General features: G+C 35.4%; 1 protein-coding gene across 6 annotated transcripts in view; it reads left to right on the top strand.

The window, feature by feature from the left end:
* The window catches only part of LOC128864477 (probable phospholipid-transporting ATPase IIB), a 96,118-nt gene that overhangs the window by 4,693 nt on the left and 70,674 nt on the right, over positions 1-20,751 (top strand). For all 6 annotated transcript variants that reach the window (XM_054104152.1, XM_054104151.1, XM_054104155.1 and 3 more), the window contains exon 2: positions 219-2,289. In XM_054104152.1, coding sequence (XP_053960127.1) covers positions 1,520-2,289 — 770 coding nt within the window. In that variant the 5' untranslated portion in view covers positions 219-1,519. The remainder of the gene's footprint in view (positions 1-218; positions 2,290-20,751) is intronic.

The following is a 20,751-nucleotide window of genomic DNA, read 5'->3' as shown; positions in this document are numbered from 1 at the left end:
CTTTACTTATATATTAGTAAGAAAATTTTATATATTGTATATTAGTTTCCATCTTCCAATTCTTGCAGGGTAGTGTCTGCTCTGGCGCAGCATAAGTTTGTAGGTTTTAAAAACCAATTTCTAATATAATTCTTAAATGAATAAATAAATTAAATTAAATATCAAAATTTATTTATGTAAAATTATTTATTAATTACGTAAGTGTTTTTTTTTTGCAGATAACAAAGTTAAAACGCAAACTTGGCAAATAATTTCGCTATTCAACGAGGTCCATAGTGCTAATACATACATAGTATGGGACATTTTTCCGGCATTTTTGTGCAATGAAATTTTTCATCAGTTACCTGTATTTTAAAATGCTCAATAAAAGCTTTGAAAGCTGCGCATAGTAAAAACCAACGTTAAGGCAACTTACGCATTTACGAATGCAAAATTTAAAGGTTCACATACAAACCGAAAAGCAATAAACACAAATATAAAACAACATAAAATAAAAATAATAATAAAAAAAAAAATAATAATAAAATAAAAAAATAATAAAATAAAAAAAAAATAATAAAAAAATAAATAATAAAAAAAAAAAAAAAAATTAAAAAAAATTAAATGTATGGAAACGAAACCCCTTCAACAACACTCATAAATAAATCAATCAACTCAAATTCTTTTATACACCGTCTTCCGTACAAGCGAGTGCAAATTTCAAAGAGGAGTGAGAAAAGAAAAGCACATCATCAGCGCTGACATCAGCAGCTTCCAACTCATCAATGCCACTAGCAGTGAGGACTCAAAGCAAAGCAACAACAATCGTCTGCTAGCAATTGGCATAAATTACTTAAGCAAATAAAATGTGTTGTGTGTAGCAAAGCAATAACCGAAACGGCGACGTCGTTAAAACGCGGAACATTGGCTGGTGCACATTTGAATTGCTTGGCAAAGTTAAAAGACACCACTTGAAATTAAATGCATACAGCTCTTGAGCGTCACAGCAGCGGTAGCAGGCAGTCAACAGCCGTGCGCCAACGGCAAATAGCAAAAAGTGAAGGAGTAAAGAAGAACAGCAGGCAACAGCAATAGTGAAATGTCAAGTGTTGGCAACACGGCTAATTCGTGGTGTTGTCATTAGAAATATATATAACACTTTAGCAAAAGAAAAAGAAAAAAACTCATTTAAAAGTAAAAGTAACTAAAATAGCAGTAAACAACAAAAACAACCACTTGCATGCACAGATATCGAATAAACACAAATCAAATCGCATTAGCATTGTAACGCGCTCTCTAGGTAACCAAACAAGTGGAATTCTCGTCGCGCGTGCTCAAAAACCAGAAGAAAAACGCGCTTTGACGCCAACGTTGCGCTGCTCTCTATCTTCTTAGCCACTATTCAAATTGTATTGACGCTCTTTGCCTCCAGTTTGCTCTCTATTTTCGGTGGTTTCGCATTTTTTTTGTTTTTCGTATTTTGTTGTATTAATTTTTCTTTATTTTTTTGTTTGTTTGCGTTTCGTGCGTTCTTCTTTGAATGCTCAACCACACTGCCATGGTGGCCGATAGTGAATTACAGTTACGCGATTTCGATGGCGAAACCGAAGACTCTGACTCTGAGACTGAATTACTCATACGCCACAGTGGACGCGGCCAACAAGCGAAACGCGGGAGCATTGCCACCTCGCGCTACTATCTCCATGATTACTCAACATCTCAGCCGACGTCAGCGGCGACATCATCGTCTACCAGCAGCAAAACGACGACGGGCTTCCTCAGCCATTTGTTTGGCAACACAACGAACAGTCTTGGCCGCGCTGCCGGGCAAGTACGTCTCAGAAATGAACGTAGTCGCGAGCGCGATAAATACGCAAGAACGAAACAGCAACAACAACAGCAAGCAAGAACAACGGGACATAGTTTTGGCGGTTTCGATACGGGATTGGGTACGTCTGCGAAACTGGCGAAATTGGCGCAGACAACGCAAACGTCGTATCGCGGTAGCGGCGGTGCGACAAGTGGGGTGGACGGTGTGTCCGGACACGGTGTCACAGAGTCTGTAGCACTTGGTGTGCGTAGCCAAAGTGGTGGTGGTGGTACTCATAAACGTTTTGAGGCGACAGGCGCCACTGTCGCTGCAAGTGAAAGTGCTAGCGGGGGTGGCGGTATTGGTGGTGGGGCGGGTGTTGTGCTACAGCAAACAGTATTGGATGCTGAAAACGGTTCTACAACCGTCTATTACCAGAAGAATCGACGACGCAGTAAACGCAGATCTTTGGCGAATCTCTGCAAAATGTGCCTGTGCGGGTGAGTACTACGAAATAAGAAATATGTACATACATACATACATACATATGTGCATATGTCTGTAAATAAATACTTTGTGGAAAAATACAAACAAAGGAAAATCTATTATTTTACTTTCCCCCGAAATTATTTATGCGTACGTCAGCTGGATGCTGCTACTACTCGTAGAACTGTGTGATATAAATGATACGATATTATAATTTTTTATAGCCCATAAAGCAAGCATTAGTGAGTGAGCAGAAAGAGCTATAAAAATCGTAGTAACAAAAAAGGGGACGCTGTTCATTAACGTCTGCAGCAACAGTGTGAGAATTTGTAGTTAAAAAGTTATGCAAATAAAAATAAGATAATTTGTGTGCTACTTTCGAGTGGGTCAACAAAAAAGAAAAATGTGCGTTCAACAGCAACAACACGTTAAGACTGAAATATCTTATTCACACGCAAAATGTGCTACAAATGAAAAATATACAAAAATTATGAGCAGCAAAAATGCTGAAAATACGAAAACAAATAAAAAAAGGATGTTTATCAATGCTGAAGAAAATGAGAAAAAATGTTTAGTGTTGTGCGAAAAAGTCACTTTGTATAAGAAATTAGTAAAGCAGAAATTTTTTAACACTTTAATGGTGGGAATTACACAGTTTTTTATGCAGTAACTGCTATGCAAGCGGAAATTATTATGTGACGAAAATTTGGATGTCAAAAAATCTCAAAGCATGCATATTCAGGTCAACAAAGTTAATTAAATATTGCACCTGAATGCATGCATACATACATATATTTAATACAATAGCTAGAGCAACGTTGACAATGCGCAAAAGTTTTAGAATATTAATAAAGATTTGAGACAAACAAATTTTTATTAAGAAAAAAACGAAAATTGGCAAAAAGGAATCATTTTCCAATTTATGTAATATTTGAAAGTCTAGCGTTAATTTCACAAATATGTGTGTGTATGTGTACATAAGTCATAAAAAGCTTCCAGGTGTTAGATGTGGAAGAAAATTGAAAATTTCTTTTTGAGTTTTCACAAATAAAAAAACTCGAATGGCTAATTTTTTTGCCGCATTTGTGTGGTATTTAGAAACAAGCGTGCCCTTTTGTGTGTTCTCGAAATTAAGTGATAAGAAAATTTACTAGAACAGCTAAAAAAAATAAATAGTCAATAAAAAGTCTCAAGATTTGAGTCAAAAAGTGTGAAAAAGCCATAAAATGGCTGTGATTCTTCGAAAATGTGATTTGAAGTGACTAAATAAATTTGCTATAAAATTATAGCAGAAAAAAATGTGCATGAATTTGCTAAAAAGTGCCGAATAATGATCATGCATTTCTCCAAAAAGTGCGAACTTATTAGTATTTTTATCATTTCGAATGAGTTAAAAGTTTGCTATAAATTTATAGCAAATAAAAAATGCTTAACATATCTTGCTGCATCCAAAGGTGCTCCAAAATTTATTTATAACCGTAAATAACATATAATTTATAAAAAAAAAATTAAATTTATTAGAAATGAGTGCTTGAAGTACCTGCTATAATTTACAAATATCGCATAAAAAGCTGGAAGCATTTTTAACAAACTTCTTAAGTGCTTAAAATTATTGAGTGATATGTATACTATGAATTGAAATGTTTTAAAAATTTGCTAATATATAATTTTATAGCAACTGAGAAATACTCGAAAAAGTGCTTGAGATGTGCACTGTTATATTTTATGTTGTCTATACAATGAATTTAAATGTTCTAAAAATTAACTATAATTTTATAGCAACTGAGAAATACTCGAAATAGTGTTTGCAATGTGCACTGTTATAATTTATGTTGTGTATACTATGAATTGAAATATTTTAAAAATTTGCTATAATTTTATAGCTACTGAGAAACACTTGAAAAAGTGCTTGAGATGTGCACTGTTATATTTTATTTTGTGTATACTATGATATGAAATGTTTTAAAAATAATTATAATTTTATAGCAACTGAGAAATACGCGAAATACTGTTTGAGATGTTTACTATTATGTTTTATGTTGTGCATACTATGAATTTAAATGTTCTACAAATTTACTATAATTTTATAGTAACTGAGAAATACGCGAAATACTGTTTGAGATGTTTACTATTATGTTTTATGTTGTGCATACTATGAATTTAAATGTTCTACAAATTTACTATAATTTTATAGTAACTGAGAAGTACTCGAAATAGTGTTTGAAATGTGTAGTGTTAAACTTTTTTTTATAAAAAAATGCTTGTAGCACTTGGTAGCTGTGTTGACACTTCTGTTCGCGAGGTTCATAGACCATTGGCGGCATCATTTTGCCAGATTATAAAAAAAAATCATTCCAACAATATTTCTGTTTTGTATTACAATTTCAAGTTCTCCAGCTCTTACAAAAACACCCGAAATAATTGTATAGCAAATGTGTATAATTGTTTTTAATGCAGTTCCAGACGGCCAGGCTTGCTAGTATTACTAAATTTGCACAGCTCAAGCGCATGCTCCGTTCATTAACAATTATTTAAGATTTTTTCTTAAAAAGTAAAAAAAAAGACTTAGCAAACAAGTTTTCGTAATAATTCTTTCGAAAAAATAATACAATCTTTGTGTAAATTTTGTTTACGAGTGCTTATGGCGATTCAACATTGAATGCGGGAATATTGAAATAGTTTTCAGCGTTAAGCCAATGTTTATTGCATTCAGCGCCGAAATTTCGATAGCAATAAAATTAAATATAAAAATAAATGTGACCTGGTGATTAAATTGCCCTAAAATATATATGTATATATATATATATATTTTTTTTTTTTGGTGTTTATGCTGTCTCGATTCTCATTGTGTTTTATTTTTAAATACTGTTTCCAACGCGCCTCTGAATCTGAATTTGTTGATTGCGAGCCGCGCATGCTGGAAATCCAGTTTGGCCTGTTTAGCGTGGCAATGAATTTTTTATTATGCTTACGTTTTCGGTGTTCCTTCTAATGAATTGAAATTGTTTTTTTTTTCATTTTGTTAAATGTTATTTTATTTGAAATCTCGAATTTATTTCCATTTTCAAGGTCAACCCAATACTTTGTTATGTGGCTCGAGCGCAGCCGACCTGTGTTGTGTATACGGCAATAAGCTTATCATAATTTTATGCTTTCTGCTGCTTATTTGTGAATTTGTATTTCACTGCATTTATAAAAAAAATTAAACACAACTAACAGTGGTGCTACCGCTACTATCGGCCTCCATTTCCTTCCAGTGATGAGCTAAATTTGAAAGCACTTTGAAATTATTTCAAGTTACGAGGCATTGCAAATAAACTGTAAAAATGTTCACTAATAAAAAATGAAGAAAACAGAAAATAACGAAATTAGCATTCGCTAATGTTTTATGATTTATAATCTTCGCTTTAGTTTCTGCATTTGTGCCGCAGCCTAAAGTTTTGCCCATTTTCTGCCTACCTTCGGCTTGGTACATTCTAATCATTGGCGCGAATCGTCAAGTTTCGTTTGGTTGTTGTTACGGTGTGTTTCGGTGCGTTTCGGTGCTTAAACATGGCCTAATAATAAAAAATAAAAAAAAGCTACGTAACAAAAAAACTATGCGCCACGAAGCGTACAAATAACATTAGCTACAAAAACAACCACAACGCAAACTTTACAATAGTCGCATTTTGTGTTAAGCAACATTTTTTTTCAGTCCACCGTTCAGCTGCAGAAATTGTAGAAATCGAAATGTGAAGATAAAGAATGCTGTGAATGACAAAAAAGACTAAAAACTACAAAAAAAAAAGTCCAAATGTTTCGCTGACGTCGGCGCGTCTGAAGCGCGACTTGAGTAAGACGACTATTGGCGTCGTTGCGTGTCACAGTGTTTCGTATGTCGCTAAATATTGTACTTACTTAGTCCACCCCATTAGTTCGTTATAGATATGCAAGTACAGGGTGGGCCCAATAAGACCTACTAATGACTAGCAGTATGCGCAGTTGCTCCGTCTTGTTGAAACCACAAATTAGAATACTGCTCCGCCATTACCCGCAAAAAGCTTTCAATCAATGTTCTTTAAGAAGCTCCTGAAATCGATTCCGGCGTTTCATCCTCATTTTCGTAGAAATATGGACCGATAACTCTAACCAAACAGTACATTTAGATGGGTGCAACTGATGTTGGTATGTTGCCTTTGGATTTTCAGAGCCACACAATCTACAGTTTTGTTTGTTGACATAACCATTTAAATGGAAATGCGCTTCATCCGACATCAAAACATTATTTAAAAAATCAATTTGTGTGGCTAATTGTGTAAGAATAGAAAAACACTATAATTTTAAAGCGTTGTGTTCCATAATAAATTTCCAACAATTCAATTATAACCTACAAAAAGAGAAAAATAAATATGTATGTCAAAAAATAAAAATGTTAATATATCGCACCCTAAATACAAAAGGGTCACAAATCAAAATGTACTTCAGCTCAAATATGAACGAGACGTTATCAATAAAACGGTCCGCGGATGACATATGGCAAAAATAAATTTTTTGTTTTTTGGTAGGACTGTTATAAGCTTACATGGCAAATTTCATCGTGATATGTCACATAGTTTGTTTTCTGTGCTACTGTAAACAAGTCAAGCTCGAGTGTGGAAAATTTTGAGTTGTGACCCTTTTGTATTTAGGGTGCGATATGTATAATACTTTTTTTTATGAAGTTACTTTTATTTATTCATGAAAATATTAAAAAAAAATTTTTTTTTTAATTTTCGTTCGAAGTGGCCACCATTTGCTTTTACACAACCGATATCCATGGATACAGACGTCGTTGCTCGCACCAAAAATTGTTTGAGACTTTCCAACTTTTTGTGAGGTCTTCGATGGGCCATGTTCTCCAATTCTGACCACAAACTGTAATCCAATGGTTTCAGATCTGGGCTTCCAGGCGGCCAATCTTTTGCGGCTATGAACCCAGGAATATTGATTTTTAGCCACAGCTGGGTGGTTTTTGCCTTATGAGCCGGATCGGAAATTTACTGGAAGATCCACTAAGACATCCTCTTGGTACACTTTTACCACGGCCTTAGCCCTTTTTCGCAGAAATGAAGAGATGTAACGCCATTACAAAACATTGCTCACCAAACCATTACGGAGGCTGGAAGGTGGCCACGCCGAACCCTTGGAACAACATTTTATGCATCTTTAGAAGTTTCAGCATAGATTTTGTCGATTTGATTATTAAAAACTTCTCCAACAGTGAAGATTTGCTCATCTGGGAAAAGAATATTTCCATGGCCGTTGATCGCGTGCCACCGAAGAAGCTGTTTGCATCTTTCGAGTCTAATTTTCTTCAAGTGCGTTATCAAAGGATGACCATTTGAGCGAAGGAAGGCTTGCATATTTCACTCAGATTAACCAAAATATTAAATATGTGATCAAGATGAGGGATTTTGTCGCATTGAAAGGAAATTATTATTATTATTTTATAATAATAAAATAGTATAAATAATATATTATAAAATAATAATAATTTCCTCTCAATGCGACAAAATCCCGCCTCTTGGCCATCGAAGACAACGGCTAAAGATGCTGGTCCGCTATGGGGTGCAAGTTTGGCTTATCTCCTCTAGTATGTTGCGCCAAATGATATCCCCGATGGATTTCATCAAGCCAACGGCTACTACCTAATTTCGAGTATCTAAGAAAGTTGTTTTCACATATTGAGGTCTGCTCTCACACATTGCGGGACAGTAAGAGAGAGAGAGATGAAAAGTTGTTTCTTCCTCCACGTAATTCTTGCAGTGCTCCTTCTCTACATTTTTACGCTGCCTCCGTACGACAAATGCTTTTAATGAGGTACTTTTTCATGAAATACTCTCGAATGCTTGCCATTGCCTGTCGCGCAGTGCCCGCTATTAGAAAGAACTTTTTCTATCACTTAGTGTTCCTTGACCGTAGTTGCTAGCCCGGGCACCAATCCATGCTCAAAGGTACTCCATTTTTCATCTAAGAATATATTCTTGAATTTTGTATTAATCATTCCTAAGATGTTTTAAGATTTTGAGTGATATTTTAACTGCAACGCAACACTGTGCACCACCTCGCGTCAATGCTAACCAGTGAATGAAATTATGCAACAAAAAAGCAAAAATAAATACTAATAGAAAGAGAATTAAACCCTGAATAACAAAAAAGGTTATTGCATAGCAACTACATACACGCATACAAACACACATATATGCAAACACACAGACATACATATATATGTATGTATAAGCCACAAAAGTTCATGAGTTCTTGGGCTGGCTCATTTCAAAATCATCAAATGGGTGACTTAGAATTAGACTCGTTTTACGTAAATATTTTTTAAATTGAAATCCATTACTAAGGTGAATTCGAAAAGCATTGACCATATTTATATGCATAAAAAATCCATGTAATAGGAAAAAAGAACTCGGCATGCGTTCGTGTTTATTACTAAAAACGGATTATCCGGCAAAAGTTTTGACAGCATGCGGCTGGAGCCGTGATAAGAGTAGCATATTTTCTTAATCAGAGTTGGGTGTATAAAGCTTTAACAAATTATAGCAAACCTATACTTTACTTGGAACATTTAACTTAAAAACTTGGCATATCAATTGAAAACGACCGTTTCGCAAGTCACAGAAATACTATTTTTATATAAATTATTCCATAATATTTATAGAACACACATAATTTATATTTAAACTTGCTATAATTTTATAGCAAGTCTAAAGTTCATTGTTTTTTCTTGCTCATTGCTATTTCTTGTACAATAAACCATTTTCAGTACAAAACATTATATTTTAATTTGCTATAATTTTATAGCAAGTTTGAAGCTCATGCTTACAGCTCCAATAAGACATTTTCTTTATACACATCTATCAATTCGTTTGCTATAATTTTATAGGAAGCTCAAAATTTGACTGCAAATGCTTATAAAGCAATGGTGAACATTTTTTCTATCATTCAGTTTGCTATAATTTTATAGGAAGTTTAAAATTTCTCTTGAAATGATTATAAAACATCGTGAATATTTTTTATTGTAAGATTTTAATGGAATCTGTCCTTACTCTTCGAATTTCGCGAAACCAACTCTGACAATCATTTATCAAAGCTTCAAGTACATATTATTTATTCCATAATGTTTTTAGCAAGCAACATTTTGCATTTTCTTTCGAAGTCATTTTCATTACAAAAATTTGTATTGTAATGTGCAATAATTTTATAGCAAGTCTAAAGCTTACTGCTATTTCTTGCTTACAGCTCCAATAAGTCATTTTCAGTACAAAAATTTATATTTTTATGCGCTATAATTTTATAGGAAGTTATAAATTTTACTGAAAATGTCTAAAGCTCACTGCTGTTTCTTGCTTACAGCTCCAATAAGTCATTTTCTGTATACGCAGCTATCATTTAGTTTGCTATAATTTTATAGGAAGTTCAAAATTTGACTGCAAATGATTATAAAATAATGGTGAATATTTTTTATGTCATTCAGTTTGTTAAAATTTTATAGGAAGCTCAAAATTTGTCTTCAAATGATCGTAACATAATGGTAAACATTTTTTATTGTAAGATTTTCATGGAATCTGTCCTTACTCTTCGAATTTCGCAGAACCAACGCTGAGAATCATTTATCAAAGCTTCTTCAATTACATATTATTTTATCCATAATTTTTTCAGCAAGCAACATTTTGCATTTTCTTTCGAAACCATTTTCAGTAAAAAATTTAAAGTTAAAAATGTAAAATTAAAAAAAAATTTTTAATAAAAATTTAAAAAAGTTTAAAAATAAAAATTTTAAAATATATGTCTAAAATTCCTATAATTTTATGGCAAGCCACAAATTTGATTACAAAAGACTATGGAAAGCGTTTTTCATTAAAATCGAAAATACACTACCATATTTTCTTTGCTTTCTTTCCAACCTCTAATTTCTATTTCAAGATTTTCCACTTGTCCCAAATACTTTTGTTGTCTTCTATTTTTGTAAAAGTTTCGTCATTGACGCCTCCGCTTCTTGCAACCATCGCTTTCAAAAATATTTTTAAGTTGTTTCAGTATCTTTTACAACAAAAAAGCATTTTTTTCATTACATTAAAAAATCAGCATCAGCATCCGTTACAGTTCACAGTTGCCACAAAAACTACAGTAACTAACAAAAGCCATGGTGCAAAACACACAAAAAAAAAATATATAATGCTGCAATAAGTTTCGTGGAACCTTGACGTACATAAATATTATCAGACCACTTATGTACATACATATGTATGTATGTACATATGTACACCTCTTTGTGTGTTGAGCGCATAATGATTCAAGTATAAAAGCTTTGCCTGAAAAAACTTCTTCACTCCAACACCAAATTTAGACAAAAAATACAGATACTTTAAAGAGTTTGATGGCAATAACGCGGTGTGGGCCTGGGAGTGTTCGAGTGCACATAATGTGTGAGTGATTGTGTATGTTTGTACAATAGATAAACAACATACATACCTAATATGTAAGTATGTACTTGTACAAGCTGTTACAATGCCGGTCGAAATCAGAAGTAAAAAGTCAGCAGTGAAAAACATGACTTTGAAGGTTCCCCGGACTTTATTGCTTTGCGGTAATATTGCAAAAATATGACTCACTAAAACTTGTTGGAACGAGGTATTTTCTTACTAAACATTTGCTGAGCTGAATTGTTGTGTATAAATGTGTATCTGTGTGCATATGTGAAAAGGTGGCCAAGGCACGAAAAATGCCAAAAATGTTGGAGCAGAAATATGCGCTCGAACTAGGTTGGCTGCGAATATTGGTGGTGAGAAAACCAAAATTAGGGAATACGACTTTTTTAAGTAGGCAAATTTGATTTGAGTTCACAAAAAAAAATATACGAAAAAAGCGAATTTGAAGCATTCGAGCTAAATTCATAGTAGTGAGAAACCGCCTAGCTCTTCAATGAGCTTTTTTTATTAGCATTTTTTATATATAAGTTGGTATACATTTTCCTATAATTTTATAGCAAGTCTAAATTTTCCGCCTGGTACACCGGTGAGCCATTTTCATTATAAAAATTTATATTTCGGTTGGTTTAAGTTTTCCTATAATATTATGGCAACTCCAAAATTTCATGTAAACCACCCTGCTCTTCAATGAGCTCTTTTTTTATGAAAAAACTTCATATTTTTGTTGGTTTAAGTTTTCCTATAATTTTATGGCAGTTCCAAAATTTTATGTAAACCACCCTGCTCTTCAATGAGCTTTTTTTATGTTTTCCTATAATTTTATGGCAACTCTAAAATTTTAATTAAATCGCCGCACTCTCCAATGAGCTTTTTTATAAAAGAGTTTATATACATACATATATGGCGGTTTAATTTTTTCTACAATTTCATGGCAAGTCTAAATTTTCATGTAAACCTCCCTACGCTCCAATGACCAATTTTCGTTGCAAAAGTTTGTATTTGGTTGGCTTAAAGTTTCCTATAATTTTTATGGCAACTCCAAAATGTAATGTAAATCGCCCTGCTCCTCTATGAGCCATTTTCAAAACAATAGTTTATATTTATGTTGGTTTCAGTTTTCCTATAATTTTATAGCATGCCCAAAATTTCATATAAATCTCAAGTGGCCCATTTTCATTACAAATGTTTATATTTATGTTGGTCTAAATTGTCAAATAATATTACGGCCAGTCCAAATTTTCATGTGAACCTCCCAAACCTCCAATGACCAATTTTCATTGCAAAAGTTTATATTTGGTTGGCTTAAAATTTCCTATAATTTTATAGCAAGTCCGAAATTTCATATAAAATCCTCAGCTCTCCGATAAGCTTTCTTTTATTTAAACAGTTTATTTTTATGTTGTTTCAAGTTTTCCTATAATTTTATGGCAAGTCCAAAATTTCATGTGAACTGTATATTTAAAACCCTCAGGTAGGGATGTCGGAATGTGGCAAAAAAGATCCCATTTATCACAATATCTGTGGCCACAAGCAATTACTGCCTAGTCGACTTACGAAGCTATTGAGTCTACACACAATAACAAAAGTATGAGCACATAGCATATTTACGTGAGACCTCTACTTTTCTACAATAATTTATAAAAAAAATTGATTCGGACATTATTTTCGATGTAGGCGGTTATTGCCTGCGTTCATAGGTATTTAAGATGCTCGAATAATAAATAGAAAGCAATTTGCGGAATTATGTTTATAATTTTCCTTTCCTGCCTTTCCACTTCATATAAATTTGCAGCAGCAAATTATTGCTTGCTTGAAACATTTGTGAAGTCAAAAATTAATGTCTACATTAACTTTTCATTGAAGTACTCATTCAATAATCATTAACAAATTTATTAAATTATTAAGCGAAGTTGTTGGCTTTCGAAAATTCGATTGCTTATTTGTAATAATTAATAAGTTGTATGAAATATTCTTGCTTTTTGTTTCCATTATAACAGCAAATGTGTGCATGTGTGATTAGGCTAAAAGTTATTTACTTACAAAACAAATACAGCCAAAGGGCAAATAAAGGAGAAATAACATTTAAATGCCATTTGGCTAATTTAAATCAACTGGGAAGTCGACAGTTTGCCATGACGACACTGCCTGCCCGCATATATTGACTATGACTTTGACTGAAATGAGTAAAATAAACAGACATCCGCAATGCAAAATACAGCGATCAATAGTTGCGAGTTTTATTTTAGGCTTTACAATTCTAGAATATACCACATTGCTTGTGGTGATACAGGAAAAGAAAAGTTTACAGAAAAATATAACCAAAAAAATGAATGCAGCCGACAATAGAAATTCATTAGTTGTGAGGAGCGCACATGCCGGCCGGTGTGTTGTATTGATGAAACGAACATATGGTGGTAGCTTAGTGATGGATTTACATACACAGATGCATATTTACATACATACTTATATTATACAATATATGTATGTACTACTTTATTTCTGTATTTTTTGCCAGCTGCTTTGACCTTTCATTCTGAAGTATTTTCTTATGCCCCTTCCAATTGGCCGCTTATTACCGCGTTCGAACTAAAAGTGACGCTGTAAATATTTTTACAATACACCACTCTTTTAAGTACGTATGAGTGCCTGTGTATATGTATGTAGATAATATTTACAACCAGACACAATCCATAAAACTTATTTTCTAAATCCTCATAACTTTTACTGCCCGAAAATAATTTAATAGCTCACTGCGACTATAAACAAATGTGCATGTGCAATTGTGTATAATGTATGTATGTATGAACAAGGTGAAGTCCAAAATAAACAAGATTTAGCTCAGTCAGTTGGGTAGTCGAAAAAGTCTTTTCGTATTTCTAACCAAACTTCAACTCATTTTTTTATATTTATAATGAACTTTATTAAACCAAATATGTACCATTTTGGTCGACCACCTTTTGCCATTTTTCTTCTAGAGACATTATTCCATCAGTGTAAAACTTTTGTGGTTTCTCGGCGAAAAACTGCGACAAGTAATTTTCACAGGCTTCTCTTGAAGCCAACTTTACTCCATTAAGGGAGTTCTGCATTGACCGAAACAAATGGTAGTCCGATGGTGCAAGGTCAAGGCTATACGGTGGATGCATCAAAACTTCACAACCAAGCTCTCCCAGTTTTTGCCGAGTCATCAAAGATGTGTGTGGCCCCTTTCTGCTGATCAGTTCTGGCCGTTTTTTTTTCAATTGCTTGCTTCAATCTCATCAGTTGTTGACAGTAAAGTGTAGAATCAATCGTTCGAGCAGGCTGGAGCAGCTCATAGTGGATGATTCCTTTCCAATCCCACCAAACACACAGCCTAACCTTTCGAGGCGTCAATCCTGGCTTTGCGACCATTTGTTGAGCTTCACCACCCTTGCACCATGATCTTTTTCGCACATTATTGTCGTATTTGATCCACTTTTCGTCTCCTGTTACCATTCGCATCAGAAATGGTTCGATTTCATTTCGTTTCAGCAAAGAATCGCAGATGTTAATTCGGTCCATTAAATTTTTCACAGACAATTCATTTGGTACCCAAACATCGAGCTTCTTTTTGTAACCAGCCTTTTTTAAATGATTCAAAACCGTTTGATGATGAATGTTTAGTGCCTTGGCGATGTCATGGCAGCTTATGTGAAGGTCCTGGTCAATCTTTTCCATAATTTCATCGACTTTTCAACGATAGGTCGACCGGAGAGAGGTGCATCTTTCACATCGAAGTTTCCAGAACGGAAGCGAGCGAACCATTGTTGTGCTACACGAACTGATACAGCATCGTCTCCGTAAACTTCACAAATTTCATTGGTGGCTTGCGTGGCATTCTTCCCTTTTTTATACAAAAATTTCAAAATATAGCGAATTTCTTCATTATTTTCACTCATTTTTGAACTCCAACGACATCTATTGACAAAATACGAAAAGACTTTTTCGACTACCCAATACTCGTACAAACGACAAGAGCTTTGTTCTGAGTTGTTCTTCGAATTTATTTATTCAAAATGATCCACTCTGGCCTCGATACACTGTTTTGCGCGTTCTAAAAGCTTTTCGAAAGAGTGTTTCAGGTCATTGACCGGAATGATCTTCAGAATGTCGGTACAAGCCTTTTGGATGGTCTCTACGGACGCAAAACGTTTTCCTTACATGGCCAAATGCAATTTTCCGTATAGGTAGAAATCACAGGGTGCCATATCAGGCGAATGCGGTGAGTGATTGATGGTTAAAATGCGATTTCTAGTCAAAAAATCAGTCACAAGAGTGGATCGATTGGACGGTGCATTATCATACAATAAGCGCCAGCTTCCTGCTTTGCGGTATTCAGGGCGAATTCGACGAATGCGATGCAACAAACGCTTCAAAACGCCAAGATAGAAAATTGCATTGACGGTTTGGCCCGTTGGCACGAACTCCCTTGGAATCGTAAAACCAAATGAGCATCGACTTGATTTTTGACTTCTCTAAACGTGATGTTGTGGGTGGTGGCTCGTCTGGTGCCTTTCATTCGACACTTTGGCGCTTAGATTCATGTTGGAAACACCTCTTTTCATCACCAGTTACAATTTTGTAAAGGAAGTTCTCGTTTCTCGCCTCTTTGATGAGGTCTTTCGAATGTTGAATTCAGAGCAATTTTTGATCCTCAGTTAAGAACAAATGATCAGTTAAAATGCAAAAAGCGATGTTGAACTACCGATTCCATGAACTACAACGATGATTTCGGTTCATTTTTGATTAATTTACGAACAATTTCGATGGAGTTTTCGGTGATTACTGATTTTGGGCGGCCCGTATGTTAATTTTCATCCATCTCTGAAGCGTGTAAACCATCCATGAACTCCGGCACGAGATAGACAATCATCGCTATAAACTATTTTCATCAATTCAAATGTTTGAAATAAACGTTTTACGGATTTTAAAGCAAAATTTGATATTAGCTCTTTGTTCGAAACTCAGTTTCGTACCACTGACACAACCATACTGACACTTTAGACGCAATAACTTCACTTGCACTGAATCGAATGCCAAGTCAGCTGGGAATGTAACTTTAAACGCACTCACACATTAAAAAGATGGCGCCAAGGAAAACATTTTTATCACCCCAGTCTTGTTTATTTTGGAATTCACCTTTTAATGTACAGTCGGGTTCGTATTAAAATCAGTGCTATACTGATAAAGAAAAATATCGGCCCTTTATATTATATATACTATATATGTAATTGGAGCGTACACCCTTTTTAGGAGTTTGGCCGAGCTCCTCCTCCTATTTGTGGCGTGCGTCTTGATGTTGTTCCGTACAGTTTCAAGCCGACTCCGACGGCAGATATTTTTTATGAGAAGCTTTTTCATGGCAGAAATACATTCGGAGGTTTGCCATTGCCTGCCGAGGGGCGACCGCTATAAGAAAAATGTTTTTCTTAATTTTGGTGTTTCACCGAGATTCGAACCTACGTTCTCTCTTTGAATCCCGAATGTCACGCACCAACCCACTCAGCTACGGCGGCCGCCAATTTGACCTTTATATAAGTTTGGAGAAAAATAATAATTCATTGCTTTTGGTCGGCTGCGGCTTCTGCTTCCGCGAGGACTCCAATTTAGAGCCATTCTTGTGATGTTGTGGGGCGGTTTTCTAAGAGGCCTATCCAACTTCATTTCCGCGTGTTATTTTTTATGTTGGGCGAGAATATTCTGTATTCATATCTTCAAGCATTTGTTGATGAAGCATTGACAACCTAACCTAATTGACACTTTTTGTTATGCACTAAAATTAATAACTTTCGAGCAATGGGTCGAGTTTAATGCGATGCTATTATTATGAACAGCACTGTATATCTAATAGTATCTCCGAAATTTTCGCTATCGATCCTTTCATTCGTTAAATGCATATTCCACCCTTTTAGTGAACTTCGTTGACTATTTATCAAATTGTTGCATGACAAGTTTAGCATTTTTTAAGCTAAGAATAATAAAATTCAACCAAAAGCGACATTTCGCGTGTAGAAAAATATATTTTTTTTTATAATTTTTTTATTATTTATTTTATTGCCAGCAGCGCCAGTTGCCGGAAGTGCCCAGGCGAGAAAACAAAGCGAGTGAAAAGATTCAGGCTTCGAATTTTTAACACCCAATGCAAATGTCTTATAAATTAATGCTAAAAGCGTGTTTACATGGAGTCACTGGTTGAACATTTTTGAATTTTTGTTTCATTTAATGGAAAGCGTTATGATTTATGGTACAAATAATTGAGAAATGGTTTTATGGGAGCATTGAAATTTTAGTTTCTGCCCTCATAAAAATCAGCTTGTGCTTACCTTGGTTATGACTATAATGAAGTGCCTATGCGGATCCTTAGCTCTGTTGAGAGATAAATTCATAGAAAAGTCCTTTATAAAAACCAGAACTCAATCAGTTGACGTAAAGCGTCACTTGGCGGTTATTCCGGGAACTTACTGATCAAAGTATTGAAGTTAACAGAATAATGAGATGATTTACATTTTATATTCCTTTTGGGTTCAAAGCACTTTCTGGTTTGCGGTTGCACATTTTGCTATATAATTTTGCGAATCTTTCGATTCGAGCATTCTATGCAGTCTGTGTGTGGTTCCACAGCGAATGATACGGAGTTTTTACTTCACGGCTCGCCATGTAGCTTTGTAGAGCCTTTCAAAAGGAGTGCCGAGCTACCTTAACTCACATGCGCGATAATTCATATATTTTCATCCTCCACTAAATATTTCTGTCCTGCCAGCTTTTACAATCCAAACAAAGTTGATTAAACAATTTAGAATTCGGTTGACTTAATTTTAATACCTACATATGTATGTATGTCATCGGTATCCCCAGAGATGAGGTCAATTTTAGGTGAGTAATGGATCCAAATGCCAATCTTGGTATAGGTTAGGTTAGGTTGAAGCGGTTGTCCTGTGGGACACACTCAGGCTCATAGCCCATTGTGATGCCGCGTGGGGAGCTTTCACTATTTCTCCTGAAACTATTGTGTCCGGAACTGAGATCTTCCAATTCGTTAAAAAATTATCTGCCTAGAATAGCAAATCTCCGTCTGGATAGAGCAGGACAATAGCAAATCTCCATCTGGATAGAGCAGGACAATGGCACAGAAGGTGTAAGATTGTCTCTTCCTCTTCGACTTCTACAGAAGTCGTGTGCTTGCACACCCATCCTTTGGGCGTGCCTACCTATTAGGCAATGTCCCGTTATGACTGAAATCAGTGTGCTAAGACTGTGTTTATTTTGGCTTAGCAGAGACTCTGTGCGTTTAGCACTAAGAGTCGGCCACAGTTGATGGGCGATTTTGCAGGTGGCTTCATGACACCATCTTTCGTTTGCTTTCCTTACGATTTCTTTAAGGATAAGTAGCTTACATATTTGTTTGTCAGTCCAAGCAGATTTTTACCATGGAACAGTACACGCCAGGCGAGCGCTCCCAAATTGTTGAAATTTACATTCAACAGAAGAAGCCAATTGTGAAGACTCAACGTGCGTATAAAAAATTAAATAATGTGAAAAGTGCGCCTTCTAAGAACACCATTAAACGTTTGTACGAAAGGTTTTCGACTGGTGATACTCTTTCTAATCCAAAGAGGCTAAATTAAAACCGACCAAGGCGATCGGATGAGAATATTGCTCTTGTACGGGCCAGTGTTGAGACGACGCCAAGGACATCCCAAAATCGCTGTTCTCAGCAGTTAGGCATTGCTCGGACAACTTTACAACGAATTATCCGCATTGATTTGCATTGATTCCCGTATAAGATTAAATTAACGCAAAGATTGTTGCCTGCGGACAAGCCTCGTCGATTGGAATGGGCCTAAAGAGTCATCGAAATCCGTCGGGTCCATCGAATATGGACAACCCAGTATATCGAATTTTATTGCACTCACTCTGATATTGTATTTTGAAGCACATATAAAAGTTGGTTGATTGGTTGATGTGGCAAGTGTTTGCAGCCAAAAACGCGTCCAATACGTGCATTATAACCTAAAAGAAGAAAGCTTCGAAAGCGTGAAATCTGAAGTGGGAAACGTCTATTTCCATTATATCTAACCCTCGGAGTTTTCAACCCGATTTACATCCTGAGCAGTCACATTTGACTCATAGTTCCCATGACTAACCACCACAACAACAACAACAACAACAACATACTCCGGTGCTACAAACCTTAAATAAAATCAGTTCAAAACCTCGGCGCACAAAAAATAACCCTATAAGAATTATTTATAGTTCTTTTACTAGTAAATAAATAAAAATAGCCACAAGTCTAAACAAATGCAAAAAATTGTATGCAAATCAATACCCATCTTTCATATTAACTTCTCCTTACATTTGGCCCCCTTGACATTAAGTTATGCTAAGCTGCTTCGTGATGGAAGTGCGAAACGGCAGTGAGTTTTTTTCAAACCAGTCGCTTAGAAAGTAATGGGCTTGGTGGTTCCATTGAGTCTATCTCAACGCTGTGTGTGTTCTTCTTTTTATTTTGCTCTTTTTAAGGAACTTCTCTCTTAACTTATTGGGCTCGCATGCTTAGCATTCATAAAACCATATCGATTTTGTCACTTCTAGTATGAAATAATTCCACACGCTCGTATTGCAAGAAAATACAGACTGCCATAAGTATTAAATTTTATTGCAACATTGAATGGTAATGATCCGCCTGATCTAAGCGCATATGAATGTATGCATGCACGAGTATGACTACTTCTATGTGTCACATACCGCTCCTACTTTAGTAGAGCTCATTTGAAAATTACAGCTGTACATACGAGGGGTCGTAAAAAAGTTCGGTAAGTCGATGGTATTTTTTATATTTTTGAAAAATTCTAAAGTGCCATTAGCTTTGCTAATGTCTTAGGATGTTTCATTAAAAATTACAGAAAAATTGGTTGGAATAGAGACGAGAAAACGTAAAATAAGTGATGCAATGCCAGTAGAAATTCCGCCACCGACGCAACAGGAAATTTGTTACTCAATGCTTTACGGCTTTCGACGTCAACTCAGGCCTGTAGAAATTGTCAATGAGTTCGAAACTGCATATAAAACGAACACTCGATCTTCTAAGACTATTTTTCAGTGGTACCAAAGCTTCCGCACTGGACATTTTTCTGTGGAGGATGAGCCTCAAGAAGGACGGCCGAAATCGTCGACCGACGAGATCAATGTGGCCCTGCTGAAGCGAAAAATTGGCGGATATCCACTAATGGCGCAGGAAATGATATGTAGTGAATTGTGCTTGAATGAATTGAATATTGCATACTGATTTGCAATGCACAAAGAAATGGGGTTCCACGAATTTTGGATCAGAGCCAAAAAGAAGTTAGAGTAGATTTTGCTCAATATTTTGTAAGAAAATTCTAAAGCAGAGAGTCTTGCAGCTCTAATATGATTCTAATAGGTGTCCCAGCTTGGGTTTTTAAGTATGACCTTAAGAAACCAAATAACAGTCCATGGTATGGAGACCTAGAGGAGCACATCCTTCTATGGAAGTCAGCAACAAAAATAATGAAGTAATTTCTAGATCTGGCAGCTCGTATCTTCAGGCGAGTTCTGTTGTTTTAGCAGCTAATTTAACCGCGTCTGTGCGATGTGGTAACCTGTCGTCCTTGTCTAAATCTGGTTTTCGTTTTGCCATTTTTTTCGCCATTGTTGTCAGTCGGTTCGTGAAACTTTGCCATTGCCAACACTGCCCTCCATTTAAGTCTGATCGTCCCGATTTGACACCAAATCTTTTGATCCAAATGGAACTTGGTTAATTTGGTTTACTTCACCACATCAAAAATACAGAGTCCGGCACTCGAAGTGTTACCAAGTTCAGACCGCTCGCGCAGCTGATGCCACGGGTTTCAGCTGTCTGTTACTTGGCTAAATAACAGTCCAGACCATTGTTGACAAGCGCGCGGAAGCATTTCGCCGAAAGTAAAAAAGAAAATCAGTAATGGATTTCAAACGTAATAGTGTGATTGCATT

The sequence above is a fragment of the Anastrepha ludens genome, chromosome 5, assembly GCF_028408465.1.
Source record: "Anastrepha ludens isolate Willacy chromosome 5, idAnaLude1.1, whole genome shotgun sequence".
Classification (NCBI taxonomy): domain Eukaryota; kingdom Metazoa; phylum Arthropoda; class Insecta; order Diptera; family Tephritidae; genus Anastrepha; species Anastrepha ludens.
Note: the sequence above shows the minus strand (reverse complement) of the source record. Positions and strands in the feature narration are given on the sequence as shown.